The sequence below is a fragment of the Caloenas nicobarica genome, chromosome 5 (genome assembly GCF_036013445.1).
Source record: "Caloenas nicobarica isolate bCalNic1 chromosome 5, bCalNic1.hap1, whole genome shotgun sequence".
In the NCBI taxonomy this organism is placed as follows: domain Eukaryota; kingdom Metazoa; phylum Chordata; class Aves; order Columbiformes; family Columbidae; genus Caloenas; species Caloenas nicobarica.
In genome coordinates, this window is record NC_088249.1 from 22,654,039 (window position 1) to 22,675,621 (window position 21,583).

General features: G+C 41.7%; 1 protein-coding gene across 11 annotated transcripts in view; it reads right to left on the reverse strand.

Annotated features, from left to right (window-relative positions):
* NRXN3 (neurexin 3) overlaps positions 1 to 21,583 on the reverse strand; it is a 984,867-nt gene that overhangs the window by 743,312 nt on the left and 219,972 nt on the right. For 7 of the 11 annotated variants that reach the window (XM_065635036.1, XM_065635033.1, XM_065635034.1 and 4 more), the window contains exon 1: positions 12,890 to 13,006. In XM_065635036.1, coding sequence (XP_065491108.1) covers positions 12,890 to 12,991 — 102 coding nt within the window. In that variant the 5' untranslated portion in view covers positions 12,992 to 13,006. Of the gene's footprint in view, positions 1 to 12,889; positions 13,052 to 14,774; positions 14,820 to 20,006; positions 20,309 to 21,583 lie in introns of those variants that run through there. The other 4 variants (XM_065635027.1, XM_065635026.1, XM_065635029.1 and 1 more) reach the window with 2 other exon arrangements.

Below are 21,583 nucleotides of genomic sequence, written 5' to 3' on the forward strand. Positions count from 1 at the left end.
TTCTATAAAATGTAAAGTTATTACAGATAAAACCATTAATCATCTGTTCAGAGACTTGTTCTAGATGCAAAACCCATTCCACTTAAAATGGCTAGTAATCAGAAAGGCAGGCACAGATTTAACAGGAGTGGTTATGCCATTCTCAAGCCCCATTCCTAAATTATATTTTTCATCTCTGCCACCTTTCCCAAACCCCTGCATTCCCTTTGCTTGCTAACACTGCTACAGCAAGAAAGCTTTGCTGGCATCACTCAAATCTATGTCTCGGGGCGCTAGAACTGAGACACAACCTCAGTCACCTCCACTCTGGCCAGAGGAGCTTGGTGACTCGCGCGTTATGCATCGCCGCTTTCCTGGATGCAGTGGTTTCTGTTCAGTTGTGTGTCTTCAGCCCCACACAGTTCACAAATAACGAATGCTCTCCCTCAAGTGCCAAGTGCTCAGATCTGTGCTTATGAAGTAGAAGCACTTGATTTTTCTCCCTTCTGGTGATGTGAAGTCACCAGTAGCCACAGTATGCAATACAGCAATCTTCCTGATATTGCCCTAAGACCTGTTAAAATAAACACATTCATCTTGTTGTGCCACTACATCTATGTCTAGCTAGCTATAAGAAGCATAGGTGGGGGACAGACCCTAACTCATCTTAGACCTCTTGTATTACCATTTCTGACACCATCACTTGTAGAACTGTATCTCAAAGAGTGTAAAATCCTGTGATAAGCAGTTCAGAGCTTAAATTGCATCTTTCCGAATACCTACACTATGCCCATTGAATTGCTTAGGGATCTCGATAGATCCACTGTTACTTCTGAACTAAATGAACTCTGACTGTGCAGTTTGAAGGGTGGAGGGAGAAAAAACAATCCCAAATCCCAAATATTCAGTGCAACAGGCAACATTAACAGGAACAGAGCAAAGCCAAAGAGCAGCAATGACAAAGAATTAGAACCGAAAGAAAATCAGAGACAATACAAAATCTGGTTGTATCATATCGAGCCCACCGCCTTTTCCATGCAGTGTAAGTAATGAATGCTGCCCAGTAGTTGCCCCCCTCGTCCTGTCCTACTCACACGTAACAGCCAGCTGGATCACTGCTACAGAGGAGCGGTGGACCTGGGAGGAGTTGTCCAGCCCACCCACTCAACATTCAAACCTCGTCATCCTTTCTTGCCTCCCTCATTGGCAGCAGCAGCAGCCTGGCTTTTTGTGGTAAATAGCAGCAGCTCAGCCTTTCCCCACTGCTCATAACACACGAGTACTTCATAGCAATAGTCCAGCCTTCAGAGTAAGGCAAGAAGATTTATAAATTTGCCTGGAGAACAGAAGACCAAGGGGAAACCTCATCGCAGTCTACAGCTTCCTCACAAGAGGAGGAGGACAGGCAGGTGCCAATCTCTTCTCTCTGGCGACCAATGACAGAACCTGAGGGAATGGCAGGAACATGTGCCAGGGGAGGTTTAGGTTGGACATTAGGAAAAGACTCTTCACCCAGAGGGTGGTGGAGCACTGGAACAGGCTCCCCAGGGAGGTGTCACGGCCCCAAGCCTGACAGTGTTCAATAAGAGACTGGACAACACCCTCAGACACATGGTGTGAACTGTGGGGTTGTCCTGTGCAGGGACAGGAGTTGGACTTGATGATCCTTGTGGGTCCCTTTCTACTCAGGACGTTCTATGATTCTATATAGCGGTTGCTGGTCCCAAAGAGATAACATCTGTCAAATGCAAAATAAGCTACTACAGAAAACAAACAAACAGAAACCACACACACAAAAAAACCCTACAACCTCTAATAAAGCTCTAAAAGTCTAGATCCAGCCATGGTACACCATGATTGAATGACCACAACCTACCTGAAAGCACACCTAGTGTACAGTATTCACTGCTGGGCACCTCCATATATGAAGATTGCAATAAAATTAAAATACTAAGAGAAGAAAGAGTAAGTAACAAGAGGGCTGAGGACTCACTAATGATCCCAAAGTCAGACTGAAACGGGGTTAGGTTAGAAGAAGGTATAGCCTCAAACCCCATGGTGCCTGTTCCTGCTGGTTAAGGTAGCAGATATTTTCAAAAGCAGCATAACTAGTTTCATCAAAAGAAAGTGCACCGGGGGACACAGTTACATAGGCAGCTTGGAGCAGGTACTCAAACACAGAAGGAAAGATGCTTCTCTCATCACTATTAAGCCATGTCAAGAGTCAGAGAGCTTATCATAGCACCGAAGAACAAATTAAGCTCTAGATGCTCCATGTTATTAACTCTCTGCCTGCCGAGCTTTCAAACCACACATGGCAAAAAAGCACATTCTCTCTTCACCTTCCTTGGTGATGAGCATCCCACTGACTCCTAGGCTGAAAGTGCGTGTTTTATACACATGTACAAAACCAGCACAGTTTTGCAGCTTCTCTCTCATATAATTTTCAGCTGAGTTTGGTTTACAAATACCAGCATATGGCAGGTCCTGACTCTCCAAAACTACTCTTGTTCGTATTTTTGTCTGACAGTGTTAAGATTGATCCTTAGAAATCTCTTTAATGCAACATAAGGAGTGACAAAGTATATCTCCTATTTTTTCCTGAGTATTCACCCGAACCAAGAGCTCAGTGGACTACGAAGCCAAGCAAAGCAAAAGCAGCTTATTTACTGTCATCATAAGCTGAGAACATCAGACTTTGGACAGACAAAGTTAAGATCACAGCAGCTGAGCACCACTGTCCTTTAGGATAGGACTACATTTAGCTAATGGAATAAGAAACAGGCAGCAAAAAATCTTTGCCGAAGTAACCTCCGTGAGTATCCCCACTGCTCTGCTGATGGCTTTGAACTTGGCTATGTTTGCCCATCAATATTTTATATCCTATCTTAGCTTGCTCATTCTTGAACAGAGATGGATTAGATTGCACAACTGCACAAGGTTTGTTGCTTTAGTATCTCCATTCTTTAGGACCTGGGTTAATTATTACCTTTATTATATGCCCAAAGCACAGGCTATATATATTGGTCCAAACTCCATTACATCTTCTAAATTTCCAAATAAGAAAACAGTTCTAAACCTGTAAATGCTCCCATTTTCCAAACAACAGCACACAGCACATCCCTTGCAGGTACAGAAGCCCAGCAAGAGTCAGGTTCATTACGGAGGAAAGAAAAGCCCACTCCTGATGGTCTTGCTGCAAAGCAAGCACAGGGGGCCATAGCAGCAGGACCCAGGGTCACGTGCAGATGGCTCAGCTGGGATTCAGTGGAGTGCTCTATTACTGGTGCAACACAGCAGCCTGCTGGCTACACTGCCCAGTGGGGACAACCACCTCTGCTGCTGCTTTCCTCCCTAGGTACCTGTTCCAGTGACAGCTGGAGAGAGTGAGGCTGGGTTTGACCACACTTTGCTCTAGCTCTGTGGATTCTCTTTAGCTCACGAGCGTGGTGGCAGTACACAGTGCAAACAGCCCTGCAAAAAGATGCCTCTTACGCCTTCTGCATAGAAAGCTTCAGTATCTGTATCTGCTCATCAATGCTTGCTTTAGAATGTATGCTTAACCTTCATATATACTTTATTAATCAGACTTTGGCCATTGATTACTTTTGTAAACTTTCTATGAGTGCAGTAACTTGAGGAGTTCAATACCACCGAACTGTTGATATGTGAATTATCCTTTAAATTAACCCCACAATCCCCCAACAAAATTTATGCACTGGGACTGACCTAGAACACCTGCAAGCCGCTGTCTGCCTACTGATAAGAGTTCTAGAGAATAAGATATCATATTGTAATAAATGTGATCTTAACTAGAACTTGTATATTTTTAATATTTGGACAGAGCTAAGCTCCCCACACACACACACAAAAAACCACTAGTTTTTACTTCTAGGTTCATTATGGTTGTAGGATACTAGATGCTCTGCTATATGAATTTTATAAAAAAAAAAACTTAGGAGTCTAGTGATTGTTTCAGTACACAAATGATAAAATAACATCTCCTTCACCTTCCTGTACCAAAGTCAGCTGAAACTTCAACTCCTGTCTTTGGATCTCCCATGTTTTACCAATTGCAAAGTAATTCTAGCACTTCATTTTCATACTCAAATACCTTCAGTAAGGACTAATTTTATGAGGTAATTTCAAATTGTTTTCCTGCTTAACAGGCATACTTTCCATAGATGTATGTGCAGGTCATTAGTACACTTTGTGTGGACATGTCATTAGTATGTTACTCGTACATTTTGTATGTGGTCAGAAACATCTGCTGAAAGAGATTGATATAATTGAGGTTAGCTGATGTTATTTTGCCACAAACCCTCATCCATGATCATTATGCCAGCAAAACTCTTGCTATGGATGCAAATAAGCCAAACTGACAAAGTTCTGTGTCATGCATAGGCAAGGCAATAATGCCAGCAGAAGCCTTTCTTCTGTAGAGTAGGCAAAGGCTAAGCTACATAAGGAAAAGAGGCTTTGAATAACTCTCTAAGCTAAAGCAACACTGCAGCATTGGCAGCACGCTAATACACCTCACAAGATTACTGATTGTAGTTCCTGGGGGCCAGGCCATTAATCCTTACTAAAAATGTGAGAGCACGAGAAAGTGAAATATTAACCTCTGGAACGTGCAGAGTGACAGGTACTTCATTAAAGAGTCTCCCCCCAAATCCAGTAGAAGCTCAAGTTTTAACTGGGTCCATAACTGGAAGATCATTTCCCATTCTGGTCAAACATAGAAGAAATCTCCTAAGACTCACTGCACTTACGATGCAGTTCCTAATATCTTGAACCAACGTACAACAGAAAGAGCAAAAAGAAGCAGAGATATGTCCATCAGAGCTTGCTCACATTCAAAAATGAGCTGCAATGCCAACTGTTTGTTCAGGACTGATCTGCATTTGAACAGTCCCCACCCTCAATCTCAGCTCCTTAGATTGCTGGGGAATAGCGTCTGTTCTGGATTCTTCCTTCGTTTCCTTACCTGAGATGACTCTTAAGAGAAAGTAGGGGAGCATTTCATACCCATCAGCAACAGTTCAGCTGGCAAGTTAAGATACGCTTTTGACATAACCTATATATACCCTGTGCAATCATCCAAAGTTTGTTTTTCACACTTGTTCCCTTCTCAGCTTGACAGGAATGTATAAAGAAATCAAGGATAAAACAAGAAGAAATTGGTAAGTATTACTGGTAAAGAAGAAAATTCCCCAGAGAAACAAGGTTGCAGTAATTCCAGAGACCTTTATTGTTCTCCAGGAAGAACACTCAGTTAGTTGTGGCTCTTAGGCTGTACAAAAGACAGAGGTTCTCCCTGCCAGGAGGAAGTAAATAGCAGCAAAAAAGAGATGGAGAGATAGGCAGATGTCTCTCTTTTATCCCATATGATGCTGACCAAGTCACATCACATCTGTGCCTCAGCTGCAGCATTTGAAGGAAGAGGGTAATTACATTTACTCCCTTTGGTACTCTATATTTGTTGGTGGTTTAAAAGAAGCCAAAATCTCTGAGGCTGCTTTGAAAAAGCCACGTAACTGAACTCTTCAGACTACGGGTCCTATGAGCTAATATTATTCATTATAAATTAGATTTTTAGTAAATGTATTTACTATGTATAGGGTCACAGTACATGACTCTACCATTGGCTTTTCTGTGTGAGATCCTTGCCATTCACAAAAATCACAATTTAGAAGAAAAAAAAAATAGACACTACACAAATATACACCAAAATCAAAAATATTCATTTGTCATGTCAAACTGACTGGGACATTCTGATCTGAGATTCTCCTGGGAAATCTCAGTATGGGATACTCTACTTTCTTGGTATTTAGGAAATGGGGAGAGTTATGGGAATTCACTCAAAAGAGTATTAAATAGGAACAAAAGCTCAGAGACTACAGGGACTGCTAGGTAGTTTTTCCCTTTCTGCCTAAAACACCTTCAGATTAATTAGTTGTAAAATGTTGACATTGCATTACCATGCCACATGGTGCTTTCCTCTCTGCATGCTCCTTCTGCAGCACAAAAGCTCAGCTCCGACCTGTCACCTCCCATGACCCCTAGGACTGCACAGAAACCTGCATGCTCTATCTTCTTAGCTCCCTGGCTCACAGTAAGGATGTAGACTTTCCATGCTGGAATTTTTGCCTCGCCTTTGGTTCACAGAACAAGCATTCCTCTTTTCTCCCATCCTTGCTAAATGATTCCCTAAAAAGGCCACTAGCAAAATCAAGTGAATCAAGTGCCTTATCCAGAGATGCTGACATTCATCACTCCACTAAATGTTAGTATTGGGACCATGAACCATAGAAAACTTACTTATGCCTAGTTTGACATAAGTGGTATCATAGATTTTCTCTTACAGTTGTGTGTAGGGTAAATTTGACTCTAGTAGTTATTCCTGAGAAAAGAGGCTGGCGTAATCCAGTCTTTTATGATTATAGGATGGTGTGTGCATATAAACTCTTGTGCAAGCAAAACAAGGGAGGCACAATGCCACTCCTTCCTGGCAGCAAAGTAGAGGTCAGGCAGGGCAAAAGAAGTTCCTCTGGTAAAAGAAAAACATTTATTTAAAAATAATCCTCCTCAAAACATTGCTTATTTTTCAGTGCTATCAAAAAGCCCCAAGATAGATGGGCAAGGTGCTTCAACTCTCAGATGCTCAGTTCAGAAGGGCCTATTGCTCACCCTTGGCTTCATATCAAGCCCCACACTCATACCAGAAAGCACAAGATATTCTTTACAATGAAAATCTTGCAGGATTCATGCCCAAGCATCCAACATGTGTTGGTAACCAGCAGACTGCCTGATAAACGTTCTGTTGCCCAAATAAACAACCATATACCCTTTCTGACTCTGAAGGTAGTATAGAAATACCAAATGAAAGCCAGCCCAGGAACTAAACTCCTAAGTATTACTCCAAGAGAAAACACAATTATTTTGGCCTCCCCATCTATTTGTCCCTTACAGATTCTCTCAGCATCTAGCCTTGTATCATATTGCTCTCAGTTTCCAAGCGCCTCCATTCCCACCTCCAAATTAAATCTTTCCAGAAATATGTTTTTATTCCCTCCATGAATTTCAGCAGGAGCTACTCGAAATGCTGCCCGTCTCCTCTTTTATGTCTCCCAGGCCACTGTGTTATGTTTCTACAAAAAGGACACTCAAAAATATGACGAAGGCCTTGTGCTAGATGCTCTGCAGATCCATAGAGAAAATGTACAGACATTCTTGACTCTCAATATGCACAGCCTAAAGCTGCTTCAATTAGAAATCTATGAGTGAGGGGCAACCAGAACTTTACAGGTTTCTGGATCTGGAAGTTTAGGAATCACGGTCATCCTCATTAGGGCAATTTGGGATACTCTGGCAGGGAATAGTAGTGAGAGACCAAGACTAAGAACAAGACATTTTGAGGAGAGGAATCATGTTCAGCCTTTGGCCATATTTTGTCTGCTTCTCCACAGTACCAATAGTCCCTCCCTTTCTTTTTCACATGTTAAACTCTCAAAGTAATACAAAGAGAAAACAGACTGGTCCAAACACAACAGAGCAGCTGGAGCAGCCGTGTTGGACCAACACGTGTGGGCAATTAATGCCACTCACATGGTAACTCCTCTGCAGCACATCAGTGAAATTCCCCACACTGTTGTTTCCTGACTTGCCATCTCCTCTTATGCACTTCTGGGGCTCTGTTAAATCGCTGCTCTGGAGAGGAATCTTGAGCACCCAAATGCTTTTGGGCTATCTGCTCTGTTAGGGACGGGCTCTTACAAATGCAACCTCCTCCATCTGCCCTCTTCACACTCAGGCCGTTTGTCTCCATGTTTTAGGCCTTCTATCTGCACCTCCTCCCCAGTGTGACACTCCAACCAGAAAAACTCATTCCCAAACAGGAATCATATCATCATTAACATTAAACATGCAAATAGGCCTGAAAAAGACCTGGCTTGCAGACAGCATCTGAGATGTACATACAGCAACTGGGCACACTCATGAACCATTTGGAAATCTGGCTCCTAGCAGTTAAATTGCAGACAGAAATGATATAAGCTTTCACAGCTTTCTCCCATCATGACCAGATGGTGCCTGACCCCTGCAATCATTTCTGCCATATTCCACCCATATGCAAACCTCACTGCTTCCATCAAGCTGCTAGTACCAATAAACATTTTTCAGAATTGAGATTTTTAATAAAGCCTTGACAGAAAAATGTGAAGATTTCATACATTCCCTCACACACAACCATTCTCTAGGGACCACCTTAGGCTCATCTAAAGCACCTCCATCTGTACCATCTAAGCACTGCTCCAAGTAAACAGAAACTGAATGGTTGACTCCCTAATACAGCCTAGGAAATACTCTGATTTTCTCCCTTCCCCAGTAATCCGAGATTGAAATACAGTTTTCACTCTTTGCCTACACAGCTTAACTTCCCACTCAGCCACTCTCCATCTCCGATTACTAACTAACTCTGATTACAGAAACCTTCACCTTGAAACTCTCCAGCATATGCAAAACATCGCTGTTATTACCTTTCTTGCCCTACCTCCTTCTGGCCATAAGGGTGTCTCTAAAAAATGGTAAGAGATCCTTTCCTCTTTCCACCTGCAGGCAGTGCGTCTCCCTGTTTGTCCATTCACTGACTCTTAAAGCACTGTCACTCCTTCCCTGACACCCATTAAGAAACATTTCTGCTCATTTGCCTCAGATGTGCTTCTGTACCTCCTCCTATCCCATCCCCATACCTGGTTTCCTCCATGGTAGGAAATATGCCAGCTTCCCTCCAGAATTCCTCTGGAATAACTTATGTTGAGACTGAAGGTCCAGAAAGCCTTACATTTTATGCAAATACAATGCAATGTCCATATTTGATGTCTGTGTACTTACCTATTTGCATATTGTGCCTTTTAAAATGTTCATGAAAAAAAAGTTACTTCTATTTTCCAATCATGCTCTCTCATTACAGCATCAGGTGTACTGCAGAACTGTCAGGATGGCTACAGAGAAATGTAAAACGAGCAGTGCTACCAGGCATTTGGACATCTTTAATTCTGATGAAAACAGGGTAAAAAACCCAACTTGAACTACACATTCTGCACTGGATTTATGATCTAGGTGTATTACTGCTAGCAACTTAGTGGAATCTCTTCAATCAGAACCTGTAGCCACAAGGGAAAGAAGCAGCAGGAGGATCTGTTCTGTGGTAAGAGGAGAAAACATTGGCTCAGACAATTCAAACAAAAGACGGTTACCTTTGCCGTGGTTTATTTAGATACTCCAGCAGAGGAGCCCTGAGATCCCTGGTTCCTTGTCAGGAACACTCTTACACTCTGCGGTTCTTCCTAGTCAAGGCTCAGACTCTGACCATGCAAAGTGTCTACCCTGACAGAGCTGCCCCTCCTCCTACCACCAACCCCAGCTGAGTGGAAAAGTCCTCCCCAGCTGCAAAAGGGCTGAGCAGGGCATCAGGCACTCTGCCCACTGCACTTCGGCACCTGCACGCAATCTCCGAGGAAGCGAGAAGGCAATGTGCCACTCGAGAAGCCCTCTTAGCCCCCACGCAAGCAGTTTGGTTGCTGTACTGTAGCGCTCATGCAGTCCAGAAGAAACGAGAGTGATGACATGGTGAAGGCTGAAAATTTCATCCCAAAGCCTGCGTCAATCCCTCTACCTTCCTAGGAAAGTGAGACATCCCTAGGAGAAGTCTTCAACAAACGCAGAGGAGTTGGAACAGACCATCCTACTTTAACACATTCAATAGGTCAGTATAGGGCTTGGCAGGTTGTTCATCATTATAAACAGCAGTGCAACCCACTCAGCATGTGCCGTCTCTGGGAACAGGTGATTACATAGCTAGGACTTTAGCAGGAAAAAGAGCCTTGCTCTACCAGAAAGCATAAACTGAAAGGAACAATACTGGTTATTATGGTCTATCCTATCCCTTTTTCCAGCGTCCTTAGCTTAGAATATTTTTCTTAAAAGCTCAAGGTGTACCAGTACTGGCTGATGAGAAACTAAGCATCCTTCTTGGACACACAGAAAAATGTAAAACCTTAATCCAAAGGGACAGATTTATGAAATACGCTGTCACGCAATGCAGAGAGCCAAGTAAAGTTCCCTGTAGCCATTTCTGGAACCAGAAATGTTACGGGCACGCAAGCACGGCACTAACCCAGTTCCAGCTCTCGAAGGAGCAAAGCTGGCTGCCCCAGGGGCTCATGCTGATCCCCACAGGCATTCTAGCTTTCTTGAGGCAGCTCAAGTTTCCTTCATAGCATGCTGCACTGCATCGCACAGGTATACCGTGGGCATTTCAGAAGTAAACGTAAAAAAAACACTCAAAAGAACTGTCTCCTGATTCTGGGTGGATTTGAGGTTGATTCTGCTGCCTATGCCATCAGTGGTTTCATCCCTAGCAAAGGAAAGAAGAGGAAACTGATCCTGGGAGGAATTTCACAAGGCAAAGTATTTTCCACTCAACTCATCCAAAGCTCCAGTTATAATGAAAGCACTGTCTGCTTCGATGTCTGAGAATAGCTCACTACATATGCAATGAGAACCTTTCTCCACCTATACAGGCTGTCTGTTCTGGTCAGACCCTCCTCCATGCAGCTGTAGGGTGTTATGGCTGCACTTCTGGATTTTGTCAGGATTCCGACAGTCATCCAGGGCCGCTCTTTCTCCATTAAGTGCAGCTCCTCATCACCTCCGCTTGCCAAAACCAGAACCGAGGAAAAGCACAATGGTCAGCTTCCTTACACTTCCTAGTGATACCTGCGGTAACTCATCCTGCAGCCTAAGAGGTCTGGAAGAATAATGGACTGGACACACAAAGTGCTAATTAGTAACAAGGCTATCCTTTTGAAATATTACATTATCTCCGTTTATCCCATTTCTGGGTGTCTTCCCCTGACAATCCTGTACTACACTTATGTTTGGTGAACAGCAAATACTGAGTTCCTTCTCGGAAGCCAGGCAATGTACATTTTGAGCACATTTTCACTGCAGCTTTAAAGCATTAGTATGTCACTACTAAGAGCAGGTTGCTATTAAGCAGACTATAGCTCAAACCCAGCCAGTACCAGCCTGCCTTTAAGTCCAGGCAGCTGCTCACACACATCTCCTGTCACTGCCGAGTCAAGATTACAAAGCACATTCTGATTATCTGTTTTCTTCCACTTTGTCTCATTATTAAGTGGTTGCTTGGGTTTTTCTTCTCACAGAACATTAAGAGCCTGAGACGGCTATGTAAGCATCTCTTAGCACACTCTGCAAACTAATAGAATACAAATGATTATATAAATAATAAAGCTGCTGAAGATTTTCTTGTCACTGCTTTCTCTGCTCCATTGGCTTGACTTAAAGCACACATAAAAATGGCCCTACTAAGTGTTATGTTCATAGCATCCATAAATAAAATTAAGACCCTGATTTAAAGAGACACTAAGAAGCTGTATCTCTGCTTGATTTCAATCAAACGGGGACGCTCAGTGCCTATGAAAATCAGGCCCAAGACTCTATAAATGAAAACTGAAGGATCTGATCTCTGCATGAAGGTTTGTGTTCAGTAAGTCACCTTCATTTCCTATGTAAGATACTCGCATGCTCTTTTCCAGCATATGTGTAGCCTCTTAACTAATTCAGAGGTCAAGCAGGAGAGCAGCTCCAGACTCTGACAGCCATTGCTCACATCACAGGACTGGCACAAAACATGCGACCCCTGACACCACGAGTCGAGCACCGGTGGGATGGTAACTTGTCAGGCAGCTACAGCTGCAGAACAACATCTAGCTCAGCATTGCTGTTTCCATGACTCCTGTGCAGAAACTCAGCTCTGCCTTCCCTCTGATATTAAATGTTCATACCGAGAGGATATTACGACAACTCTCCTGGCTGAAAATAAAATTACAACCCCCAAGCCACACCCTGTGAAAAAACAGGATTAGTACAGAATCACCTCATTAGGGAGAAAAGTCATGCAAGAAACTCTTATTCTGGACTACCCAGGAAGCTGACTGTCAGAAAAATTAAGGTTGCTTTTCAGTAAGCTTTCTAGAACACATTTTGTGGTGTTAATATCTCATAGTTAATGACAGTAATCATCACAAATTCTTTCAGAAGAGCTAGGAAAGAAAACAGAAGCTGACTGCAAAGCATAACACCCAAATGACAACTGCACCAAGTTTCAGATTTGGGCTGAGTTTTCGTCTTTTTATTAAAATTAATTTTACTTTCAGGGAACACTAGTCGATATTCTGGTTCCTGCTGCTACACAGTTGTGGCAGCCAGGTAGCTCTTCCTGACCAAAGCAGCAGTGCTCTGCTACATGGGCTTGCCAATAGAGTGTGCTTCCAGTCCACACACCACATTATTGCCACATTTTTCTCACCTAAATTATACATGTATTTTATGCTACCCTCAACTTTCATTATTCCAGTTTAGTCTTCCTCTTTATCTTCCTGATAAATTGAAAAATGCCTATATGCCCAGGTAAAACCCAAAACATTAAAAAAGATCCTAAATACGTTTCTGATTGTGATTTTTTCACCCCAAAATGCTGCTTAGTAATCAAAACCATTTATCTTTTTTTCTTGGTAATGGCTATTGCCTCAGTGCCTAGAAGATTGTAATGCTTCCCTCTAAATGGCTACGGAAGGCACCTCTCCCACTACCATGGATATGTTTTCTGTAATCCGAGCACTACAAGTCTCATTCTGACCATAAGATCATGAGTTTTGCAGCTGACTCCTTCTGTCTATCTGAACAAGCTTATTCTTACAGAGCTGTTGCAGTACCAGTATGAAATGCAGCATCAGGAAAAGACATTGAGTGTGTAAAGGCAGGAAGGAGCAATGACTTTGAGAAACCTAAAGCACAGAAACAAGAATTAATTTGAAATTGTTACCTCTTTGAGGCAGCCCATGAAGTTGTTGCTTACTGGAGAGCCAGGTAAATCAGCAGTACTGGGGCTCCCTCCCACATAAAAGAAGTCATCCGAGCCCAGCATGGTGTAGTCCTCTTGCGTGTAGCCCGTGGTGGTAAGGATGCCATCCACAGAGATTGTCACCTGTTTGAGGGACACAACAGACAAAGAAAATCCCAGCAATGACCTTACAATCCTGAACAGAACAAGTTACCTCCTCTATATTTTTATGTCAGTTTTACTAAGGATTTTGTTGAGATTTGATATGCTTTTTTTTTTTTTAGTTCAGCCAAGCTCCATTTTCTGGTCCGCTTCACCCACAATGGAAATTCTCCAGCATCTGCTTCTTCCCCTTCTGGTGTATCAGCACGGTCAGGCTGACCCAGCAGTCTACCCATTGAGATGCTTTCCATCTATTCAGGCCAGAAAATGGAACTGTCCTTAAAAGTGATTTCTCATATTAGCTGATTTTATGATTAATTAGTCTTTATTTTAATGATTAGTTAGTTATGGTTGTTAGTAAAAAAAAAAAAAAAAAAAACCAAACCAAAACCAAAAACACACTAATGAAGATGAAGTTGGTATTTTTTATTTTTTGTTTCTTTTGCTCATGGCACACTGACAATCATGCATTCAGGAAGGGGGGGAAAGGATCTCACTTTCAATACACTATGGATGTGCATGCCATGTACCTAGAGAGACACACACCCACCACCCACAAAAAAATATATATATATTAGAAATTAACTCATAATCAAAATATAAATAGGAAAAAAAAAATCAACCACACACCAACAAGTGTGAAAGAAGCAGAGAGGAGAAAAAAAGAAAGAAAACAAAGCGTGCACACTCTGCACTTTGACACGTCATGCCAATATATCTGGAGCCCAGAAAGTTGACAGGAAAAAAGAGAGAAGAGAGAGGGAGAAGGAGAAGGAGAGAGAAAAAACCATTTCACACTTGCATGCAATCAAAAATAAAAATACCAAACTCAAAACCAAACAGAAATGTCCCCAAAAACTCTAACCCCAAACATATGGAGGGTGAAGGGGGGCGGAAGGAGAGGGAGGGAGAGGAGCAAGTGAATTTGGTGTGTTTTGCTTAGGGTGTTGTTAGTGGTTTAAAGGGAGGATGGAGGAAAACAGATGGAGGCCAGGAGGAGAGGGGTGAGTCACCAGACGTGGACATGCCATGCAGAGTATGTACGGAAACAAACGACTGGCTGAGCTCCTGTTGGCCACGGTAGGTAGAGGTCAGAGAAAGTGAGAGAGACAGCAAGAGGGAGGAAGAGGAGAGAAAGAGGAGGGAGGGAAGTGGGGGAAAATCAGAAGAAAGAGGACAACTCCGGCCAGTTTGCCTGTAATAGCCGTTGCCACAACAAAAGGATGAGATAAAAAGAGAGCCTTCACCACCACAGACTAGAGGCCCTGCAATGGTTCTGATCTAGAAACCTTCAGAGTTTAAAAAAAAAAAAAAAATGAAAAAAAAAAAGAAAAAAGAAAAAAAGGTGGGGTGCGGGAGAAAAAAGCAAAATGAAGACCAAAGTGAAAGAGAGAAAGCTAAACTCAAAGCAAGGAAAAAAACCCAACAATTTATCACTGGAATGGAAAAGAAGAACTAAAGAGGGAGGTGAAAAAAACCACAATGAAAGAAATGTCCAAACCCCATTTCCAGAAGAGTTGTGTTAGTTGCTTTTGTTGTTCGTTTTTCCATTATAAAGAAGATGGGAGAAAAAAAAAAGTGTTTTCAATGAAATTAAATTAAAGGAAGAAGTATAAAGGAGGGGGGAAAAAGAGGGAGTAGGGGGAGGAAAAGGCAGGTAACACACGGCAAACCCAAAAAAAGAGACAATAAGAATGATATCTACCAGACAATGTAGTTTGTTTACCATAGCGTGTCCAATGCCTGAGTGCTTTGCGGAAAAGGGGGAAGAAAGGAAATTAAAAAATCGTGAACAGAACGATTGTTAATTAAAATAACTAAAAGCAAAGATGAGTCGTTAGGGTGTTAGTACATTAGTTGGTTAGTAAAAAATGACACATTGCATGAATGGTCTAGTGTTAGTCTTTCAAAAAAAGGCGTGGGGCGCCTGAAACACACACAAAGTGAGAAAGAGGACAATATGACCAGGACTTTATGGGGAACCATGCCATCTAGACTGTAAAGAAGAAGGGTGCTGACTAGTCTTCCTGCCCTGGTATTAGTCATTAACTTCAACCCTTGTACACATTATCTAGGACTGAAGCAAAGTTAAAACAGTGCAATACTTACTCTTCAAATGCCCATCACAGTGCTTTCCCCAAATAAGAACCTTACCCTCAGAGATGTACACACACAATACATAGGTCATCCCTTCAGCACAAACCCAACCATGACTCCCTTCTTCCACCCACCATCATCTCTACATTCCTGCTCCTCTTCTAAGCCTCGCTACTCTCAAGCGTTGCAGAGTATCACAGGCTGGACAATATTTCCCTTGGCTGGAGGATGCAGATGAAGATAAGTCCAAGACTCCAAGTCTTCCTTCCAAGTTTCCCAGTCTGCAGGTTTCTTTACAGCAGGTAAGATTGTGATTTTCAGGAGAAGCACAGAACAGAAAAAAGCCTGTGTTTGGCTGTTTGCCTGTAGCTCACTTACATCATTCAAGAGTATAGGAGTTGAACCTCTCCTACTTGCAGGGAGAAATGTGTCAAGGAATTGTGTAGGAAGAATAACGTTGCTTGCACCAAGGCTGAAGACAGAAGACTGACAAGATTTAGTGTCTCTCCTGTCATACTACATTTATATCATAGAGGAGCTGGGAGAATTCACTAGTCACTTCACTTATTTGGGTGTAGCGGAGCTTTGGAGATGCTTTGTTAGTCCCTCCCAAGGCGTGCACATGCCAACTGTTTGAACCTACACATTGTTTCTTGTTTGCTTTCTAGCAGCTGAGGAGCTTAAGGTCTTTATAGCAGAGTTTGCATGGTGACTAGCTTCAGTGTTAATAGGGAAACGGAGCTTGTGGAGGCTCCAAGTCCTTATTCCAGTGTGATTGTAGTTGGCAAGAACTTCACAAACAAGATCTATGCTGCCTCATGTAAAAACTGTCTGCTTTCGAATTTCTGAGTCGTGCACTGACTAAAGAAATAAATTTGTGAAAACCGTGTGGCATTGAACATAACGTCCCAGGTCTGTTTTATCTATGGTAATGAATAACAATACTTGCATATAAAGAGTGCAAACTCCTCTGAAATCTCCATCAAGGAAGTCTCACTCTCAGCAATATGTTGTTAGTAAATCCATTTTTACAAACAAGGAGGTGGCACGGGGGGAAGAGCATGCTCAAAATGAGGCAGAGTGTCAGCAGCAGACATGAAGACAGACATGAGAAGCCTGACCTTCAGTCTCCTCTGCTCCTCCTCCCACCAGACCACACTACCCCAAACATGCTCTGAAAGCCCTGGTTAAATACAGTCATGATCCTATTTCTAGTAAAGGTTTCTCATAAGGCAGAAATAGGGCTTAGTTTTAACTGAAATAATAAGATAAATAAACAAGGAGATTTGCTTTGACATTAACAATCACTACTCAAGGGAATCTGTGGGTTCACTTCGTTTGTCTCTAAGGAGATTAAGTGCTGTGATAGTCATTTGATCTACAAAGCAAGCAGCACTTAGTACTCTTCTAGCTTAGCTACAAAACATTTAACATTTCCAAAAAGTACTGGGCAAAAGTCCAGCTTTTAAAGCTCTGCTCTAATTACAGGAACAGCTAAAAAATTATGCAAATCCTCCTCCCCCTTCTCTAACTCAAAAAAGAGCAGAGGAAAAGACTAGGTGGCATCCTGAAGCTCCTGATCGCCCATATGCCTGGAAGTGTTTTAGCTTTGGATCATATTTTCTTGGAATTTCTAATTTTTCTTTTAAAGTTAATTTTAATGGGAAATATATTTCTCTTCAGTGCAATGTTTTCAGTCAATTACACGGGGGATACTGATTTCCTTATAAGGCCTCAGTATTCAGAGGCAATGTTTTATGTTGGGGTTTTTTGCTTTTGGAGGGTGTTTTTTTGAGGAAACGGGCACAGCTGGAAACAAGCCTTCCAAGTGACCTGTATTATGATGAAAATTCACAGGTGAATTTATGTCAGAAAATATGCAATGCAGACAACTTCTTACACACAAAATTGTTTAGGATATACAAAATAATATTGGACACAATAAAGGACAAAATGTAGAATTTTATAAAAAAATAATATTTGTCCTTTCTTATGTCTTCCATATGAAGATATCAAAGGACTTCACAGGTTCATAGCCTGTCTGAAAAATGTTGAAGTATTTCACAGATCGACGAACTCTCATGCACACACACAGGCCGTGGAAGCTGTTGTCAGAATGAAGAAAAAAAATCCTTCACCCTGTGCTTTATTAGAATGGTGTCTTTAACTCTTTTGTTGTTGGGGAAGTGAAGCATTTATAAGGTCAAGATATAGACTGACCATTCTCAGCTGTGTCCTGAAACATGTCCATAGCAGGTATAACTTAGTTATCAGTCATTGAAGTTTACAATATTTTCTGAACTCTTTGTCCAGAAGATTGAAGGGTTTTAAGATGTCTTCGTCCCCAGTAATGTCAATTAAAAGGAAGAATGCATGGGATCTGACAGGAAGGCTGCAGCATTTGAGGTTTCTCCTTATTGAAAAGGATGGTCAAACTTACCAATAATTTTTGGATGACAACTTTCAGGACCAGCAGGATTGCTTCTCCTCAAGGCCTCATCAGTTCCAATTTCTGGGCAGTTTTAGATTCTGCGTCAATGTCTTAATTTTGAGACTGAACTTGATCAGAAGTTAAAATGAAAGTATCCAGGGAAAAAAGGATTAAAAGAAAAATCCAGCCCTATTGATATTTATTGGTTGAACTGCATTCTGTCATGCCTATTTATAGAACTGGACCCCAAGTCACCTCTGCTACTTATTTTTTATTTATCACATGAAAAAATCTGTAGTGAATAGATAGGAAGGTTAAATATTTATTGTGCTGCTTTACTGGCAAGGGACTCACCTGCTTTCTAACAATAGCCAAAGTACTGTCCTGGTCTAATCAAAGACGAAGAGACACAGACGTATTTCCATTTAACTGTGGACTCAGGAAATAAATTTTAAAATCAGCAGCTGAAAGATTAGGAAAAGGAAGTGAGAACTTCCTGTCCACAGTTTTATCTGTGACCCTTCCTCAGTTTCTGCATCTTCAAGATCCAAACCAACCCTGGCATGAAGCAAGGATGCATTTTGCTTCAGGCACATTTTCCCAATGAAAATTGATTTCTGGTGAAACTATGATTAACTAAAATGACCAGTTATCTATACTGAGATACTTGGAGACCAGCCATTTTGAGACCATCTAAAAATTAAAAAATGTGTCCCAGAAAGCCATGTATTCTGACCCTTCCTTACTGGACTGATGGGAATATCTGAACAAAATAGGATCATTAAGAGTCATCCATTGCATAAGAAACTAATTTTTTATCTGCATATAGACTAGAGAAAACAAGCTCATGTTGCCATAAGTAAGAATCATGCAGTCTCATGAAAGTTTGAGAGATTTGTTGTCAGAGACCCAGATATCCTGTGCATGTAGAAATACAGGAATTCACATGGGAAAGACAAATCTCTTCATCCCTAAACCCAAATATTTAAAAGAAAGACGTGATAGCCCCACAACAGATAAATTATCCACTGATATCTACTAGAGACTGTTTCTGGTCCCTGGCACTGATTATCTGATACTCACAGGTAAATTTTTACCTTAGCTGTAAAATGTTACCACAAAAGCTGTTTTCTCAGCAAATGAAGTTGTACAAACTTAAATAAAACTATTAAGGGTTGTGTTAATATTCACAGTAATGAACAACTGAACAGATGATACTGTTTTCACAAACTGATTTTAAAACCTCAGTTTACAAGCTATTTCTGCTGCCTCTACCAATCAGCAAGACACCAAATAGCTCCCATTCACAGTGTAAACCTCATTGATCATGCAGTGAATGTGCCTTAGTGACTTGATATATTCACCAGCTTTCAGAGTAAGGTTATTTCATTTTAACTTATCTATTTATGACTGAATTTATATTTCATGAGGAAGGCTTCACTATTTTAAGACTAACCTACTACCAAATACATCACCTGATAGAGTTGTCTGCTTAGAAAAGCAGCATACAGATGTGCAAAATTACCGTGCTAAAACCAGAAAAAATTTTCCAAAGTGGAATTGTAGGGTGCTGGATTGATCTGGGTTTGCTTGGCTTTTTTGATTCTTCCATTGTTCCAGTCCTCACAGCCAACAGAAGAGTCTCATAGGCAGAGACAAAAAAAATAAAGTAGAATCTCATTATAGAAAAAAGGGGGGGAAAAAAAAAAATCAAGAAGAAGAAAAGAACAGAAAATCAAGAAGACTCAGAAAGACTCCAGCTAATTAATTCTAAAACTATAAATTTAAAGTAATTACACATATACCCAACTAGCCTGCATACCTGCACACTCACACACCAAAAAAACCAAACCAACAAACAAAAAAACCCCAACATCACCCCCCCCACACCCCCCCCACACAAAGGAAAAACAAAAGTCTTTCAGAATTAGAATTATGACGTCATGGCAATGGTTAAACCAATTAAGAAAACTGAATGAACAAGAAGAGAGGTGTAGAGCATTGGCTGTTGGAAAAAGCCTCTGTTCCCACAGTAATTAAACGCAACAAGAATATTACTGATAAGATTGAATCATAATTAAGGACATAATAAAATAAAAAAGGGAGAACAGAAAAAGAGAAATGGAAAGGGAGATGAAAGCAAAGTTATATCAAGTTTTTATTATTAAATCAAACTGGAAGAAAAAATCCACAGAAAATTAATAAAGTGGAAATGAAGATATTGCAACAGGGATAAATTCCCATCAACTAATGTTTTTTCACTGTCCTTCAGATACCGAGATCCAGAAAAAGTGGAGAAATTCCAGCGATTCCACTGAGCACCCCCATTTCTCCATTAATCTCTCACATCTTTCCGTCTCAATGAAACAGAAAAATATTTCCCCAGCATTTTCTCCCCTTCGCCATTACCTGCCGCAGGTTTCGTGTCACCTTAACGTCGTGCCATGCGTTGTCATTGAACTTGCCATTGACTGGCTCCACAATGGCCTCGAAGGCCCCAGACCCCAGGTTAATGACCAAGGAGACTGCACCGTCTTTCAGGGCCAGGTTGACGTAATCAGCTGACTTGCCGGTGTGCAGGATGAGCCCGTTGCGTTGCCAGGTCTTGAAGGAGAGAGTGATCTCATCGCTGCTGCTCTGAATGGGGTTTTGCGACAGGTCATAGCAAAGGTATTCGGAACCACGGAAAGTGGCCATGTTCTCATCTCGCGCTGGAAAAAAGAGAAACAGAACTATTCAGCAGTCAGCCAAAAAGAGATTCAAGATCGTTATGAAATTTCTGAGCAGTCCCACAGCACTGCTAGTGTTTTACACAACTGTATATCGTGGCATACTAGTGACTGTACAGATCCTTTTGTAGCAGGGCCATCAAGAGAATTAACGGCAGGGTCCTCAGTACCAAAGAATTTCAGTGCTGTGTTTTCAGTTTCACTGCAGCGCTGTCACCATAGGGACTATTCAAAAATATGCAGTAGAGCCAAGAAAAAAGTATATTTAAAGACACTCCTATAAGACACTTCACATCCTTTTCAGGGGAGAATGGTGGAAAACTCTAGTATTCACAGCATGACCCAACATCTCCCAAAGATTAATATTTAGTTTCATTGCTAACGTCATCTGATCTGATCTTAACCCATCTGCCAGACAATGTAAAATGAGCACCAGGACATCCTCACAGAACTGCCTGCTCCTTTCTTGCAGGTGAATGAGACCAAGCGGACAAGAGGGCCACATGAAGCATCCAAGTTTCCTTCTCTGAGAGCATAAGGAAAGTCCAGAAAAGCATTTTGTTACCTGTTTGATCACCATATCCAGAAAATCTGTACTAGACAAGCATATCCTTTTCATACAGCACAAATAATCATGGGGGGATTATTCATAGCATGTGACATGAAACTTTTCCTCCTTCAGGAAAAAATCCTTTTTATGGACAGTAGCAAAAGCCACTGAGTTCATTTGTTAGCAACTGGAGGCAGCATTTGAAGACCATAAAAATCCTTCGTGGGAGCTGGAAGTCTGCTTCCCAGTACCTGGGCTTCCACAGCCACGCAGAGCCAGCTCTGCTGCCATACCTTGCTTGTGTGACTTGAGCCAGCTGTGTACCCGGGTTTTGCCCAGCAGAAGAAATACAGGACAGTGATGGCAAAGCTTGCAGGAGAGTTATCTGTAGCCCACTACTACCAGTACAATCTGGGGAAAATGGTATTTACAGTGGAGTCTATACAGATCCCCCCACTCTGTACTGCAGCACTGACTGCCGGCTGCAAAAGTGAGTCTGAGTGTGAATAACTAGATGGTACAAGCAGTCGAGCTATCACTGCTTACAATCTGCTGCATAGGGCAAGTGCTGGTGTGATTGCCATTGACTTTAATAGCATTTTCCTGCTTCATTTTATATCGTTTAGTAATCCTAACACGGATTGGTCAGAATTTGTTAGTACAAGACTGAAGCGAAAATACTTGTTGTCATAGCTATACTTGAAAAA